General features: G+C 47.5%; 1 protein-coding gene across 1 annotated transcript; it reads left to right on the plus strand.

Annotated features, from left to right (window-relative positions):
* Positions 1–10,386: 10,386 nt before the first annotated feature.
* On the plus strand, positions 10,387–13,574 carry GHRH (growth hormone releasing hormone). Its single transcript, XM_076351867.1, has 5 exons — positions 10,387–10,466; positions 11,314–11,445; positions 12,327–12,431; positions 13,034–13,171; positions 13,511–13,574. Exons 1-5 carry the CDS (start codon positions 10,387–10,389, stop codon positions 13,572–13,574), a joined length of 519 nt encoding a protein of 172 aa, XP_076207982.1.
* Positions 13,575–17,186: the final 3,612 nt, after the last annotated feature.

The following is a 17,186-nucleotide window of genomic DNA, read 5'->3' on the forward strand; positions in this document are numbered from 1 at the left end:
GCCCGGCAGGAAGTGCACCCCGCCCCGCCCCTAGCAACCGCCCGGGGCGCCGCGTTGCTAAGGGCGGCCTGCGGGCGGCTCGGGGGCCTGCGGGGCCGGGCGGGCGGCCCGGCGGGCGGGAGGGCTCCTGAGGCCGCTCGGCTTCACGCTGCCGCGGGTCCCGCTCCGGCTGTGGGCGTCTGTGGGTGCCGACCCCACGGTGGGTCCCCACGGCCGGGCCCGGGTCGGCCCCTCTGGCAGCGAAGCGCCCCGGGGCTTTACGCCTCAGGGTTAATGTACTCGCCCCCTAAACCAGCGCGAGCATTTTAATCCCCGCCATCAACAGCGTGGCCACTCAGTCCTGGCGGGTTTCTCTTTATCTGCGAGGTTTTGATCTGCTCCTTGAAGTGCTCCGGCAGCAACAATTAAGACTCGCACGTCTGGCTTGCCAGGGATTTTTTATTATTTTTAATGTCCTGATTCAGTATCCAGCTCTGAAGTGGAGATGTCTCGATAAGGTGACCTACAAAGGGAAAACCAGCTTGTGCTCTGTTTTGCTCGTTTGTGGTATTTAAAGAATCTGATTTGTTTTGCCCTTTTCCTAACCCTAAAATACCCGTAGTGCCAGGTTAGTTTTGCTGCAGAGCTTTATTATCGGAGAGCCTAAATACTTTGGGGAAAATCTAATCGGTTACTTATCTACTGAGGGAGTAAGGTATGGCATTTGTAATAAAAGGATTTTCTAGGCTGTTACCAAGCATTTGAATTAAATGGGTATTAATGAAAACAATTTCAAAGGTTTCGAGCAATTGGATTAAAAACCTTTCATCTTTTTTAGTGCAGAAGACTTTACAGACAACTGAAGAATGTGCACGGCTGTGAGTTGCGGAGACCAGAGACACTTGTACAAAGAAATTCTTCTAGCATAAAAAATCCTAAGAAAAAAATTACTCTTAAATAATTACCAGAGCTTTCACTGCCCCTGGTGAGTGGCTGTACTGGCTAAGGGATAAACCCAGAGCTCAGGAAAGGCAGTAAATTCTGCCCTTTCAGCTCCCACACACTGACTATTTAAGACACAAAAACACTGAGGAGGGAGAAATAATTCTTGTGAATGTCAGGAGAAATCCTATCAGTATGGATTGAACGGCCAGATTAAATTCTTCCCAATACTACCAGTACACTGAATTTGGTGGTGCCGCTGTCCACACACACCTTCTCATGGGCTCTGATCCTTCTAGTTCGACGTTTGCAGGCGAAGGGGAAAATACACACTCGGATTGCAACCAACACTGTACGTTTTCTTCCTTTCTCCTCCTCTCCCCCAACAGAAATGGCACTACTTATTCTAAGTAGAAATAGGCAGATGGGGGACCGCTAGGCCCCCCCCCCCGCCCCGCGACTTTCAAACACTTTCACAGCAATGCCCGGCTCTGCACAGGAGAAACTCAGCCTTTGAGCCGCAAGCAGGTGGTGCCATTAGCCCGCTCTGGCTGCGTGCCTCTCGCCAGCACCACACTGACCCATTTGCTTCAGCCGATTGTGAAATGATAAAAAAGAAAGCTATTTCTAAAAAAAGGGAAGATTTTTCCAAAGCCTATGAGATGTGAGTGGATTCCAAAGCTAAAATCGGTTCAACAAGCGGAAACAGCAATTTTGTCAGCACCCAATTCTAAGTAGAGCCAGAGCTCAGGCATGAAGTCTTTCTCCAAATCCAAATCATCCTTAGCTTTTTTAGTTCTTTCTACATTTCTTCTTTGGTTTGCACTGCAGTATTTCCTGCATGTCTTTGCAGTGAGACCTATTTATTACCATTCACTGCACATGTACCATATCCTTGTGCACCAAGGTCTTTTCATCCTCAGGTTGCATGTTATTATTCAGCCAGGAAAAAATTAGTAGTAACTGCTTTCATTTTTCAGCCCTTACCGGAAACGTGGCCTTCCTCACTCCCTCTCCATGTGTGGTAACACATCGCACTCAAATTGTGTTTTATAGCAGAAGCTTTCAAAGCACTTTCCCAAGGTGAGCAGTAATAGCAGCGTTTGGATTCTGATGGGAAACCAAGTCACGGAAAATACATAGACCAACACCCAGCCTGCCCTGATGGGAAGGGATGTCGTCGGGGTGGTCCCTAGAGCCCTCTGCGCAGAGGGTGGGTGTTCACAGACCCTTTCCTACGCTGCCTCTCCAACCCAGAGTATGAAGGTCTCAGTGCTTCCAAAAATTAGGAGCAGGGTCCTCAAGCGGGGCACCGGCACCCAAGAATCGGCAGCCGAAGGACCTCTGTGAGCCCAGTCACTGCGAGTCGGTGGCAGGGTTAGGATTGAAGCCGGCTGTCCCTGTTCGTTGATTCTGGCTGTAACGTGCTGTGTAACCTAGCCAAGGCTCCTGTCCAAACTGAAACGAGAGTGGTAAGACCAAAGACGAACTCCTTAATTACTGAGATTCACTGCTGGCATCTGAGCTCTGTCTGCCAGGGTTGGAAGAGGAAGGAGGTGGTATTTAGAGAGCCAGAAATTCAGGAACCGGTAACTCTCAAGCCTACAGCTGAGTGTAACATGCTGACATCTGGCTGAAACTCTTGGCAGTTCACTTGGGCGATGCTGAAACACTCCAGCAGCTATGCTAGGAAATAACCAGAGCCAGACAGGTACGGGCTCTATAAATGGATCTCACCCGCAGAGCTCATCAGGCCTCCTGACAGATACACATCTCGCAGGCTGGTGCCATTTGTTCTGTTGTAGTCTCAGTGATGCATTAATGTTTGAAGATTAAGTAGGCTTTTCAAGCAGGCTTTTAACTCTATGAGACAGTCTTTTCTGATAGCACTTCCTTTCACATTTTGAATTACTGATTTATTTTGTCTATTCTTAATCTGATCCCTTGCTTCAGACTCATAGTGCAGACTGTGCTCTCATCCAGAGGGACTCCTTCCTTGAGATTATTTTGATAAATGTTTGTATTCAGCTTCCTACCAATCTGAATTTCTCAAGGGAAAATTCTCCCCAGGAAGTCTATTGATGTTCAAAGGATTGAATCTGGAGGATCTGAAGATCCAAATCCCAGCACTTTATCCTTCTGAGGTGGCGAAACCAAGTCTCATATGATTTTCTAATCGCAAGTCTCACCACACCTGCTGGGTTTAAGTTTCGGGTCCTCTGTTTCTTCCTTAGAAGAAACTGGCAACATGGGCCAAATCTTGTCTTTCTCATCTCCTTTTTGTTCGCTTGCCTTCCACAGAAATGATTGCATTTTTGCGAAGAACTTAGGAATGAAAGTTACTGTGTACGCATCAGTAATGGACAATGTAATTAAGCGATTGATACTCAACTTATTTATAATGTGCCTTAGTTCTGCCACTGGGGATAAGACATTTGAACCAAAATGTGTCCCATCCTACCTCTACATTGGCAAACCTAGGCAAAAAATGTAACTTCTAATCTTAGGCAGTTCTGTTTAATTTAGCATTAGGGCATTTGCGATAAGCTAGTCACCACCACATCTCTCAAGTAAAAGAAAAGCAGAGAGAACAGTTGTGTGGGGCTCTCTTAGGAGCGGTGGGGATTGGAGAAGCTGGGGACCAACAGCCACCGTCTGTGCCATTTTGGAGAAATGCAGAAAAGCTTTTGATAGCTGAGAATACGGGATGGGGGTTTTTTTGCCATTTGATGAGTTACTTCTTACTGTCATTAGTTTCAACCTCACAAGGTGAGCAGGACCATTTCACATGCTGCTCAGCTTATCTGAAGCTATATGTTGTGCACCTGGAACAGACGGGCAATTTTTTAAAGCATGGCATGGAGACCAGAGGAGGTAAAGCTAAGAGGAAATCAATATCTGGGAAATTGCTGCAGGATCCTAACACTGTGTCCTTTGTCAGCAAAGGATTGGCACTGAAATAAAACTAGCTGGCACGTGCTTCATCCAAGGACCCTAGGGAGGTTAGGTCTGCGTGGATGTGACTCTGAAATCCGGCAGTTCCAGCTGCAGAAGGTACCTGTGGCAGCTCGTACCTGGCCGTAGACTCCATCGGGCTTGCACTGGTGTAGGCTTGGGTTTAGAGGGCAAATAGGCAGATACCCACTGCATGTTGCTAACCTGAAGTGATGATCTGTGGGAGGTAATTTGAGTGTTAGATTCCTCATGTTTTGGGAGCCAGTGGATGCTGACACCACTAGCTGCGGTAGGGAGGAGAGGTGGGGAGAAACTGGGAAGGTCCTAGGGACAAATCAAGAGAGATTCTAAAGAGAAAAAGCTGTTCATTTTGCAAGACAAGTTTGTCATCTGTTGTGCCAAATTATTACTGATACTACCCCTAAAATGAAGTCCCCATGAGGCATGCTGTCACACATCTAGTACATTTAGACTTTGAATGCCACTGATACGCACAGAGCAGCTCTCGGGCTGTGAGGAGGGCAGAACTGCAGCTAAAGCCAGCCACCAGCCCTATCGGCGTGACTACCCTACTGAAAAAAGTGACCACGAGAACAAAGACCATAGTTGCCAGCTCAAATATACACTGCAACACGGATGGATGCAAAACTGGCCCCAAACAACACCGGATCCTATCACAGTCTGTAGCATCTTTGTCCAGAGACATCAGCAGCCAGAACACCCATCGTGGGACTCAAGCCGAGGCTGAACTGCTGGCAGCAGCGAGGATCACAGCCGTTTCTGCTGCAGCAGAAGTAGCCTCACTAGCCAGAGGGAGAGCTCAAGGAGTCTGGTGGAGGAGCTCCAAAAATGACCCTTCTGGGTCCTGGGAAGAGATGAAGGTTTTGACTAAAGCTGGGACAGGAAATCCCGGGGACAGAAAAGCTGCTCTATTTATGCTATTTCAGAACTCCTAAGCTGTATACACCCAACAGAGCCTGGAGGGTTTTTAGAAATTTCTGCTGCCTCCCGCAATTAATCTGAAGTCATAAAGAGAGCTTCTTGTTGTGTGAGTCTTGCTGGGTCCAGCTGTGCATGACAGGAACCCAAACCAGGCGGCACAAGGAAATCCCTAGGACTTTATATAGCCTTCTTTGAAAGCAGCTCACTTGAGATACGAATGCAGATCACAGCCCTCCTAATCTGAGCTGGGCAGCAGGCAGCTATAAACAAGTCAATTATAGACTGATTCTTCCCCTTGATCTGAGAGATATTGCCTGGTATCTTACAGCAGCTCTGTGTAAGGCAATGGGCCAGGCGGATAGAGAATTAGCTCAAAACCATGCTATAGGATAATACCTCAAAATAGTGTTGGCTCTCAACTGGTCTAACAACATGGTCTGATTCATCTGTTCAGCCAGTGTAGCACCAAGACGGTGGAAGAAAAATAAGTCATGCTGAAAAATTGGTGCAACCAGCCTCACACATGAGAGAACACGAACAGATTGTTTCAAAAAAGCAAACAAAAATCCCTTTCCAGTTTGCAGAGACGGTGTGCAGCTGTGTGCACCAGTGCAGGGATTTTGGAAAACCTGCTCTGCACTACCCAGAAATCCCCTTCTCCAGTGTTCACAGGTAGATGATACACGTGATATACCTGCCTGATCTGCACGGCAGCTCCTCTCCCCCTGAACAGGCTGGTGCCGTTTCTTTTTACAGCTGGAGGAAGGCAGTAGTTGTTGCTTCTCTTCACACTGTTGTTCTGTTTCTGGATTACGCTAGAAGGTCAGCTGCTCAGTTCAGGGTCAGCTCGAGCTCCTGCTTTGGCCCATTCAATCCTTTTTCATGATTTCTCTGTGAAGTGTCCTGGTCCTGATTTGATACTAAAGGGAACGTGCGCCCTTGGAGCACTCAAAGCAGGGAGAGCCCAAAGGCGTCGGTACACATCCGTCTAGGTACAGAGCGACTGTTATTTAACTCCACGGAGTCATTTGGTATGCTGAGCTCACTCGAGCCTTTCCGACTGTTGGGTTACTGCTTACTGAGAGCCCACGGTTTGGAAGGAGGATACTGCTTCACCAAGAAGTGAGCCATAATCACAGTGCTGATTTCTCACCTTGGCAGGAAGCAAAGGGGCAACGGCAGAGAATTAGACCAGCGCTGAATGCTTTTGACCACCTGCACACGCAGGCACCCACATGCACACCAGATGCACTGTCCTTCCCTGCAATCCATCTCTGCCACTGATAGCTGCGACGAGCGCTCTGGTGCAAGGTGAAGGTATTCTGCAGCAGGCAGATATGAGTCATCTCACCTGCTGAAACTTCTTCCCAACATCGAGTCACACAAGCCCCGAGACAGGAAGGTCTGGGTCCCCATCAATTCTGGGCATTATAAAGTCAATACTAAAAATCTGGCAGGTGGACCTCATGCTGGCACCTCATTTTTAACTCCTCTGAACTGTCATGGTCTCCTTGGCACCAAGGCTATGTGTTCTTTTTAATGGGGCTTTCATAAACCTTGTTCCAGGAATGAAAACAGCTGCCAGCGCATGCAGCACCCCAGGAAAGACCCTTGCCTTTTTCCAGAGCACATGAACGGAGCAGGGCTCTCCAGCTGCTTTGTGTGCTTGATGTGAAGCTGTGATGTTTGCGAGGGACTGAAGCATGAACTGCCCTGCTAACGCTAGCAGGTGTGAGTAACAAAGGAGAAGGAGGAAAAGGCTGATAATCAAAGAAAAAAAAAAACAGCAAAAAGATAAACCCTCCTGAGCAGGCAGTGTGAGAAAGTATTAATGGTTAACTCTCTCTCATTGTGGAGTAGAAGGAAAAAACGCAATTGCAAAGGGAAAGAGAAGTTTACCTTGCAAAGCAAATTTGTCATTCACTCTGCCAGATTATCGTTGTTATTATTTGCTCTTCACTCTCTGAACGATAAAGAGAAAGCATGCAAATGACCCTCGACTACAGGCATAACTCTCTCCCAGCAACCTCCCTGCCTGCATCCTTGCACACACAAAAAAGAGGATGCTAAACACAGCCTTTGAAATTCAGGAGGATAATTGATTCTCTGACGCGTAGAAGCCCACAGGACTCCTGAGGGAGCACAGGTATAAAAAGAGGAGATGCACCTCCCTGGCAGCCAGAGGACAGCTGGGGGCAGATCCGAGAGTGTCCTCCCTGCTCAGCACGCGTCCCGGGTCCTGCCCAGGCACCGCGCGGAGGGGACAGACCCAGCAGGGTTCACAGAGGCAGCTCTAGAGAAGAAGAAGTTGTGTTTGCAACAGGGGAAGGAAACACCTGAGCAGGAGCCGGTCTTGGAAGAGCTTGTTTTCCAAGGGAACGGTAAGTGTCAGTCTCTGTACGTGCATTTAACAAGATAACGTCTATTTGGAAACTGGAGACAATTAAAGTACACTGAAATGCAATCAAAGCTGGCATCAGTAATTAGCTTTGCCAGGTGCAATATCCTTTGTACCATACAAGATTTTTTGTACCAAGTTATAGAATGAAACAATAATTGAACTATAGGATAAGTGCAAATCAATAGAATAATACTATAGATGAGCCTTGCAAAAACATGTCAGACATTTACTAGCCATAGCACAGTTTTCCTCTTTTGCTATACTGATGCGAGTTCCTTTTACCCTGGAAAATGAATGCTGTTTTACCCACCCATCAGTAAACCTGTGTTTGAGCCAAACCAAAGTGCGAGGAGAAACGCAACAGTGTGTTACGGGTAACGCGAAGTCAGCTACGGCGAGGCAGAGTAATCCTTAAAAGGATTTCTGCTTTTCTAATGTAGTATTTCATAGTATAAAAGTCTGAACTTTATAAAACTGCAGGCACAGTAAAAGCTTTGTTGCATCTACGTAGTGGTATTTTTAAGACTGATCAGGTTAAGGTTTCAGAAACACTAAGAGACAGTTACCCCATCTCTCCAACATCATTGTCACAATGCTGCTGTTAGCGGTGCACAGGATGGAATGAAGCTATTATGCTTTATCTGCTGGAATGGCGCTAAAAGCTCTTCATCTTAAGGGGAATTTATTTATTAATCATTTTTTCACATGCTGCCAGAATGGAAAGTAAGGTGTCCCTCACCTCAGGAGAATTTCGAAGGTGACAAGGTTTTGCAGAGCTGTCAAGCTGTGTGTACGCAGGGTGACACTTCAATTCCCTGGCTTCTCCTCTGAAATAGTAGACGCTTCGGGGAAGGGGTGTAGGACTTTCACTTCAGGCTCCTTCCCGAGGGAAAAAGGGAGACAGAGATACCCAAACAGCAGACTGTAGTGAAGGGAGAGAAGACAAAGCAAGACAGGGGAAGAAAGGCAAAACCAGAAACTTAAAAAAAAAAAATTATCAGAAAGAAACTAAGAGCAGAGAAGAGGAAAAAAATCTCAAAGGGACAAAAAGTGATTCTGGAGGAAAATCCAGCATTCAAGGAAGAGAAACCAGATACAGAAAGAAAGTGGTAATAAGGGCCATATCCTAGGAAGAAAAAAGGGAAGCAGACAACATTGGACTAGGTTTTCTTTTAATTTACATTGATATTTCACTTCTCAGCTCACATAGCAGCTTTCCTGGTACTGATTAAATCTCCTGGTTGGCACTTTCTATAAATGCTGGTGCCACAGTCTCCTGGTACCCCCTGGCAGATGCTTCAGATCACTTCTAGAGTTCTGATTTGGGATTTGTCTTGGAGATATTTAGGGGAAGAGGCATGCCTTTTCAAGTTCAAATGAAAAAGAAGAAGAAAAAAAAAAAAAAACCAGCAGGAAATTTGCCCTAAAACCAGGAGCCCTGTAAGTCTCTCTCAAAGTCACTTTTTTGCTGCTTCTGAGCATTCCTTGGCTCTCTGAGGGACCAGAGTGGTGCTGTATGAGACCAGGTATCGGAGGTAGGGGATGCCACCCATGTGTTTGCAAGAAGCTCTGCTGCAGCCAGGAGCAACGGTGCTGCTCCCAGGGGAAGCTGCTGGTCCCCCGGCTGGGAGCACGAGCAGCTGGAAACAGGGACCGGGCTGAGAATGAGTTTGTGATAAGAAACCCTATTTCTTAGTGCACTACCTTGCCCATGTCTGTCCATGAGCTTCTGACACTGCCACTGTTATTAACTTCCATGGTATCACGATCGGATCCACTTGCATGAGCACCAGTCCTTAATAAGCCTTCCCCCCTTTCAGAAGAGTGGACAGCTACGTCCGAGCAGATGAACAGAGCTCACTGCTGATGCTTCCCATCAGAACATGCAACAAAGTATTGTTATACATTCGAAAGGTTTTTTAAAAAATAATTCTAGAGTGTTTTTTTCTCTTATGGAGATCAAACATCTTTCTGCTCTTTTCTTGTGTAAAATAAGACAGGGAACAGGGAAACTCGGTATTTTAAAGATTTCTATCTGCATTCTTAAAGAATCTTTTTTGAGCAAAAGATCAATTGTTTTCAGTCAAAACTCAGGAAGAGCATTCACTGAAATACCTTCCTACTGTCCCTCGCTTCCAATGACAAAAGCATCGCATTCAGCTCCCGGGGGTGCGTGACCTCAGATGACTCTGTCCTGAGTCATTCACAGCACTTCAGCCAGCCCCAGGACGCGAAGCACCGCAGGCGTCTAACGGAGGGCAGACACACACAGCTCAAGTCCACCGCACCTTCCACCGAAGCGGGTGCTCAGAGCTGTGTAGGCGCCTCGCTGAGCAGCGGTGGGGGGCTCCTCTCGACACAGCAGCAGTTCAGCCCTCCCGAAGGGACGTATTTCGGTCCAGTCCCCCCTCTCCCCAAGCACACTGACTAAAGGAGCAGCCTGCGTTTTGTTTAGGCTAATCAAGCTCAGCACTGTTGCCTCCAGTGAACAGGTTTGCCAGGGTTACCTCCGGGCCAATATTACCCCTCTGCCCAGGAATTTTATTTGGATTTCCCTGTTTCTCCCCGATCTCAACAGCCAGCAAGGCAGCCCAGTTGGCTGTTATGCACGGACTCGTGCCGTACAGCCATGTGAGCAGACAGACGTCGCCAGGAGAGCAGAGGGCAGGAGAGGTCCCAGGGGCTGGTCGCAGATGGTCCTGTTGCTTTTGGCAGCCCCTGCTAACTGCTGCCCTCCAGCTTCCAGGTGCTCTTACACTGGTATTTACAGCCCGTACGGTGGTCCCCAGGGCTCGCCCCAGCCTGAGCGCTCTCCTTCAACCACACTGGGGGGACGGGTCAATAAGGTGGTCCCACAGCAGGAAACCCTGCTGATCAGCCCTGCCTCCCGACCCAAGGGAGGCACCAGCTCCCTGAGGGGTCACACACAGCCACTGCCTCCAGGAATTGCATGCCTTAGCAAAGACTTTGCCACGTCAAGACATCTCCGCATTGGGAAACACCATAACCACAAACACGAAGGCATGTTTCCAGTCCCTTCGTGCCAATAAGTGAGCAGGGGGACCGAGAACACAAAGGTGGCACTTGGCCTCCTCTCCTGGCCCTGAGCATCTCACTGCCGCTGACTCAGACTGCTCTGCATTTCAGGTGACCCCCAAGGGTGGAAGATGCTGGATAAGGCCACACTGCTCCTGTTCCTGCATTTAGTCGCATGCTCCATCTCCTCTCCTCTCCACCCAGCTCTCAGGTAAGCTGCCGAGTGTTTTATCCACGCTGTCACTCCCTGCCTCATCTCTGACCTTGTGCAAAATAAGCACATGCCAAATTAAGGTTGCCAGCACTTCTGAAAGCCAGACGAACTGTATGTGCATTGGTAAACCTATTTCTTTACTCTGGCTTAATTTTTGGGGAACACTGCTAGCCTAGGGGCGGTTTCCAAAAAAGGCAGGTACCCGACATGGAATATTTCAGCCCAAGCAGTTGGTTTTGGAATTGAGTGCTGGGTCCTATAAAGGGAAATCTGCCAATCTTCAGAGCAGCCAGCACCTCCAGCTCCATCACTGATTAAAATTTGTGCCTGCAGGCCACCTGCATTGAAATCAGAACTGTGGATATTCTAGTGCATGAACTCAACAGCCTATTAATATTTCAAGTATTTCCTTGTCGACTGTTAGAAGTTGTAATATTACTTCCTACCACTACAAATCGATGGAAACGCAAAATTGAGCATTGGGTTCTATAACGTAGATTTGCAATGTCCCATAGAAAATGCTTTAGCCTTGTGCCAAAGCCATGGCATAACAATACCAGAATCGCTGGAATTTTGCTCGAGGATGCTGGGAGCTCAGCAAGGGGGAAAGTGTGTTTGGGGCAGCTCTATCAACCATCTTTTCACTGCTGAAATAGGGGATTCAGCAGGAATTCAGGGCAGTTTCTAGCTGAGGGGAGTGTCGGACAACATTTGTGTTACTGATGAGATGAGGATGGCAAAAGGAGAAAGAAAAAGCAAGAGAACAGGGAGTGGTGGGGAAGACGACTGATCCCCGACCGGCAATTGAGCACGTCTCGCAGTATGCCTTGGGTTTGCCTTGCAGGTACAGTCCAGGGCCGGTTGCTGGCAAGGCCGTGAACTTCCAGCTACAGCACAGCAGCCCACTGCAGAGCCATAACCCCTCGGTGGAGGAACAGGAGGAGGAGGGTTTGTTAACAGACCCCACGGAGAAAAGGTTTGTACCTCACCTCTCAGCCCCACTGCAGCAAGAGTACGCTGGTTACAGTCTTCCCCCTGCCCGGGAACAGGCCAGCAGGTCACTTAGTCCCACCAGCACCACAAAGTCCAGGCTCCAGGGGGAGAACCCAGCTGAGCTCTGCAACCAGAGCAGAGGGCTGGGACTGTGCCCCAGCATGTCCAGAGCCACGTCCTGCTGTCCCCCAGCAGCAGGGACGTACTGACAAGGGCAGGGTCACAGGCCCAGCACTCCTGCAGGGAACATAATTTTCCACCGAGCTCTGGGAATCCATCTCCTCTCCTTTCCACCCCTGCCAGGAGATGAAGGATGGTTATTTCTGTCTGAAGCACAGCGGACTCATCCTTACAACAGTGGGGACCAGCCAAGTGGCTTGTGCTTCCCTTACCTGTGGATTTTCGGGAGCCTGGGTCTAGCCACCGGCTAGAGACCTGCTGGAGGCTCCTGCCACCCTGTCCCAGACACAGCCCTCCCAGGAAGTGACAGTGCTGCTGTAGAGCACAGGAATGTCCCAGCCCCAGCTCTGCCCTCTCCCAGCCTATGGTTCTTCTCCTTTCCACTGGTTCTCTGACCTCACCTTTGGTTTGCAGGCACTTCTCCTTTCTTGTTTTAGTGTGGACACTGATTAACAGACATTTTATTTTGCCTGCTGCCTCCCTGTCGGGACTGAGCTCCCTCAAATCCTTTTACCCTCCAACACTAACGCAGTCCAATACCAAAAGGTGTTTTCTATGGTTACCTGCCCCTGATCTCAGCAGTGCTACATCTAGTGTATTTTGACATCTGAAACACCCATTTCTCACCTAGAAGGTTCATTGCTACCTCAGAAAGCACACCTTGTGCTTGTCTTTCACCCCTAGGATGCAGCGCCATGCTGATGCCATATTCACCGATAACTACCGGAAATTCCTGGGGCAGATTTCCGCCCGCAAATTCTTACAGACCATCATTGGCAAGCGGCTTGGGTAAGCCACAGCGCTTTGCTGTCCTAGGGCTAATGTTTTGCTTATTACGCTGGACAGTTTCTTTCATGCATGTAGCAGAAATAGCTGCCTTCCATTGCAACAGAAGCACGCTCTCCTGCTGTTCCACACCCCGAAGGGCATCCTGCATCCCTACGTCTTGGATCCCCCTAATCACAACTATCATTAAGCAGCCTAATTAATCTTTTCCTCCATGGCTGTAAGTGGCAGATCAGCTGAGACCTCTACCATAATATCAACAAGCAATAATATTTGCAACGATCATTCACTGGTAGGAAACAGTTATCCCTGGCCTGGTTTGAACATAGAAAACAGCCTCTCCACTACCACTCGGGTAGCTTTGGCTAGCTAGGTCAGTGGCTGCCACTAAATAAGACCAACTAGTCCAATGCGAGCCAGGTCCAATCCCTCTCCTAACTCAGGAGCAAATACAGCTGACCAATTTCTTACTGAAATTAAGCAGAATGGCCCCAGGCTCAGACCCAGCAGGTTCCCTTGCCATGCTGCTCAGCCTAAGCCAAACTTTGAGCGAGGGATGAAAAAGCATCACTGAAACGGAGATGTTTCTCATCTTTGCATAACAGAAGCAGTGAGAGCAGCCCAGGAGAAGGGGTGCATGAATTTCTGACAAGGCGCCAGTCTGACAGCATCCTGATGGACAGCCGCTACCACCAACAGATGGTACTAAGGGACTTCCTGGGAGCCATTCTGCAGAATCAAAGGTAGGTGGGAATCAGTTCATTACCTGCTCACCGCAGGAATAAGACAAGGTCCTTATTGCTGTCTGGCTTCCAGATGTGAAGCTACTGGATTAAGTATCATCTTTCAGATACACTCAGAGAAAGAATAAAGCTCTTACCTGACCCCATAACCCAGCCCTTCCCTTACGTGGGCAAGTAGGGTGCAGATAAGGAACAGCCTGTCCTGAGCCAGCCCACACCACACACACCAGCACATCACTGTGCTGTCTTCTCACCCTCATAATTCAGTAAAATAGCAGTGGAAAAAAGAATTTCTCAATCCCAGTTATGCCATCACTGCCCTGTTCTCTTCTTTCACAGGCCTCAGGACATCAACAGCAGTCAGTTAGAAGGCTTTCCCAGCACCCTGGCTAAGCTCATGTAAATATTTCTCCCTTTTTCATCTCCCCATGCTCTGGTGAGTACCATTCCCTGCCCAATTCTGTACATAACACACTGCTTCTGCACTGCTCAAGCAGTTTAGAGGGTCTCCTTCAGCAAAGCCAACTCCCACTGCTGTCCATGAAAAAGGGTGCTTGCTGCAATTTAAGGGAAAAAAACCTCTCTGTCAATTTTGTCAAGTACCTAAAGTCCTGTTAGTCTGAACAGATAGACCATGAGTGTTGTGAAGCCGCATGTGGATGTCTGGGAACAGGCTTGCAGCAACCAAGAGCAGCCTTGTAAAGCTGAGACTGCGTATCCGAGTGTCTAAGCTAGGCTAAAGGCAGACAAAAGTCTTCCCCGAGGAGCAGAACCTGCCTCTAGGTCCCTGGGACACTTCAGGTTTTCCCTGCACTGAATAGGAGAGGAAGTCTTACTGTTTTCTGTACCCCTCACTCCTGAAAGTAGTCACCTGGAACTTGAATTACGCTCTAAATCTTGTCAGCCCTGGGGGACCGAGAGCCAGCAGACAGTCCATCCTTGGGAATACCTTCACTGGTACAAATGTCAGTTGTCCTGTTTGAAGCAAACTCATCTTACTCCTCTGTCCCACAGAAATTAAGCCTGTCCAACCCTAGCCAGCACAATATAAAGGGGTGTGGAGAGACCTGCGTGCATACTGAACAAAGAGGGGGCTGGGGAGGGGGGGCAGATCAGAACTTTACGTTAATCATGCCTATGGATTCAGCTGGGAGAGCATGGCATTTCAGCATCTCTCTTGCCATGTTGACTTGGTTACCTTTCCACAAAGGTCAGACAGGAAAAGCCTCCGAAGAATGAAAAAACTTCTGTGTGTGCTCACAAAGTCTTCTCGTAATTCTCTTTTCCTCCTGCTTCTGTCTAGAATAATTCAGAGCTCACGGATCTAACTATACAGTAAGCCCTTCACAGCAATGAAGACATTCCTGGATGTGACCAGCTGGGAACTGATGCATACACTCCTCAGATCTGTTCAAAGGAATGCAGTTATGATGCACTACTTAATTTACTTCAGTCTTTACAATTTAACTCCCCTCTCTAAATACTGGTCTGTGTACTGGAGCAGAAAAAAATACCTCCGTGGTTTAACCTTAGGCTGCTTTACGTACAAAGACTAAACCAGCCAGTACACTTGTAATCCTGGGGACATATTGTCTACTAATTAAGGCTTTCAAATCATAAAGCGTAGCAAAATTTCTGCCAAGTCATCATTCTGTTTGCGGGCCTGATTAATAAACATGAGGCCACCAAAAGGCACCTTTAGGCAACTTAATAAATTGATTACAGCCTCCTCTAAATAGATGCTGATGGCACAAGCACACACGCAGCTCAGATCAGGGCGAGGTAAGACATGAATCCACACGTCTACCACCCATTAGAAACGCCGCTGTGGGCTGCTGCTGTCTAGCTCCTTGATACAGAGCCCCGGCAGCAAAACCGAACTCTAAAAAGCTCAGCTACAGTTACTGCTCAGCCTTGGGGTGTTCAAGCTGAAGCTACAGCTCTGCTCTGCAAGAGTTAAAGGAGATCCCTGTGCATCAGACTGGGCTGTCGCTATGTTTTAATTCAACGTGCCATCCAGTGGCTCTGAACTCCACCGTAGCTAGGGTTACAACCCTACATGTTTTCAAAGAATTAAGTTATTAACCCAATGATCTCACACAGCTACTTCCTTCCTTGTCACCCCAATTCTCCTATTGTTTGTGTAATAATTATGTCTTCAGAAATGTAAATAATGTCAGGCTGGGGTCTGCTTTCCCATTATTAGCGGGGAATAAAAATTGTTCTAAATAAACCTGTCCAACAGCAGGTCAAGATGGCTCTTTGTCTGTTGAGACGTTAGTTTCTTGATTCTGGGCCCAGAATGGAAGATGTCGCTCAAAGATAGTGCTCAACTGCACCGAGGACGACTCAGAGCCGTGCTAACGAAGGCACCAGGTCGGAAATACGGTGGCATGCAAACATATATTAATGCCTCTGAAATCATCCCTCCTTGCGCCCGAACAATTCCTTGACAGTCTGCAGTAGATACCATGTCATTTTTTCCACAGGTGACCGTGTTTTAGGACAGCAGGCTCCAGCATGCACGGAAATGAATTCATACTTGCACCAAATCCCTACAGATTACATCCTTCCCTGTTCAGGTTTTACAATTCCAGCACTATGAAAATATTACTAACTGCCCGGCAGGATGGGAAGCAACGAGACGATGTTGAGGGAGATCAGTGAAGCTGTGACAGCAGCACTAATGGGTTATCCGTTACCCTTCCACAGGCAGGCAGCTGGCACAGTCAGACATAAACCATCCTTCCGCTTCACAGTACAGCCGGACAGAGAACCCACAAAAGAAAAAACAACCCGAGTAGGCCTCGTTCAAAATGTATCTGTAAACCTGTTCTGTAACAACTAGCACACTTGAAGCCATTAGGACTTACTTGCTCCAAGGAAAGGAATTATAAAAAAGCAGCAGCTTCCTAAAGTAGTAAGTAAACATGGTGGCAAAAAATTTAAAATTCTGGTAAGTGGCATAAAACCTATATGCAAACATTAGATTGGATACTCCAGCTAAAATCAAAAGACCTATCAAAAACACTTTGGAAAGACTAAGTCTGTATGATTAAACAGCTAGGTGAGTGCAGCTATTTGGAATAAAAGGGACTCCCTGGAAAGTTCAGTTTGCATCAAAATGAGGAAACAAATGCTCAAACTCTGGGAGATTAAATATAAAAACGCATAAAGCAAACCAGAAAGTGTCTGAGGAATAAAAGGCCAAAAGAATAAAACCCACCTTTCCTAAGGCATAGCCAAGGAGGTAGAAAAATCAATAGCAACACGCACAGCTTAGAGAAGATACATCACAGTAGCACTCCATGATTTTCTTTTTGCATCTGTGCTCTCCTTCGGTAACGTGCCAGAGCTCTACAGAGAAAGTAGTGGAGGATCTGTCCCAGCATGAGGCATCAGTAGAAAAGTAAGTTATAAAACAAAGCTGGTAAGTGAGCAGGAACAAAATATGAGGCTCAAAAAGAACTCACCAGGGTGAAAAGAAATTCCACAGTAAAATACTACAAATAGTAACTTAACTATTTCTTGCTTAAAACTTCTCTAGTCCCAGAGGACTTTAATGCAGCACGAGATCAGGTTTTTGAAGGAGTGCAGAAGGAGGTTAACAGAATTCATTAAACCTCTATGGCACCCAGTAAAACATTCACAATGAACAAATGGGTAGGAACTATTACAAAGAACAGAAACAGTGAGCTAAGTGTGAACAATGGCAGCGGGGAAGAGGCAAGATGGCTTTTATAAAGTGGAGTCATGTCTCACACATGTGAAGTTCTTTGGAGGATTTGGCTCCACACCCTTTATCCACATGCCTGCTGGTTGATATCATTTTCTGAGATCTCCAAAAGACACTTGATAAAGTTCCTTTGCTAAAAGGCCTTTAGAGAAACCAGTCTGACACGGGACAAACAGAAGCCAACACAGAGATGCAGGGGAGGGAGCAACTGTTAAGTTTCCCATGTGGAAGTTGCTCATCAGGAGGAGATTTTGGCCTTTGGTTACTACTATCAGTGCA

Source organism: Aptenodytes patagonicus, chromosome 14, assembly GCF_965638725.1.
Source record: "Aptenodytes patagonicus chromosome 14, bAptPat1.pri.cur, whole genome shotgun sequence".
Taxonomy (NCBI): Eukaryota; Metazoa; Chordata; class Aves; order Sphenisciformes; family Spheniscidae; genus Aptenodytes; species Aptenodytes patagonicus.

Bases quoted from the DNA above. Each gene is read 5' to 3' on its own strand.
- GHRH (XM_076351867.1), top strand. From the start codon at position 10,387: ATGCTGGATAAGGCCACACTGCTCCTGTTCCTGCATTTAGTCGCATGC. The intron at 10,467-11,313 runs GTAAGCTGCCGA...TTTGCCTTGCAG, and splicing joins CCTCTCCACCCAGCTCTCAG to GTACAGTCCAGGGCCGGTTG. The intron at 12,432-13,033 runs GTAAGCCACAGC...TTTGCATAACAG, and splicing joins ATCATTGGCAAGCGGCTTGG to AAGCAGTGAGAGCAGCCCAG.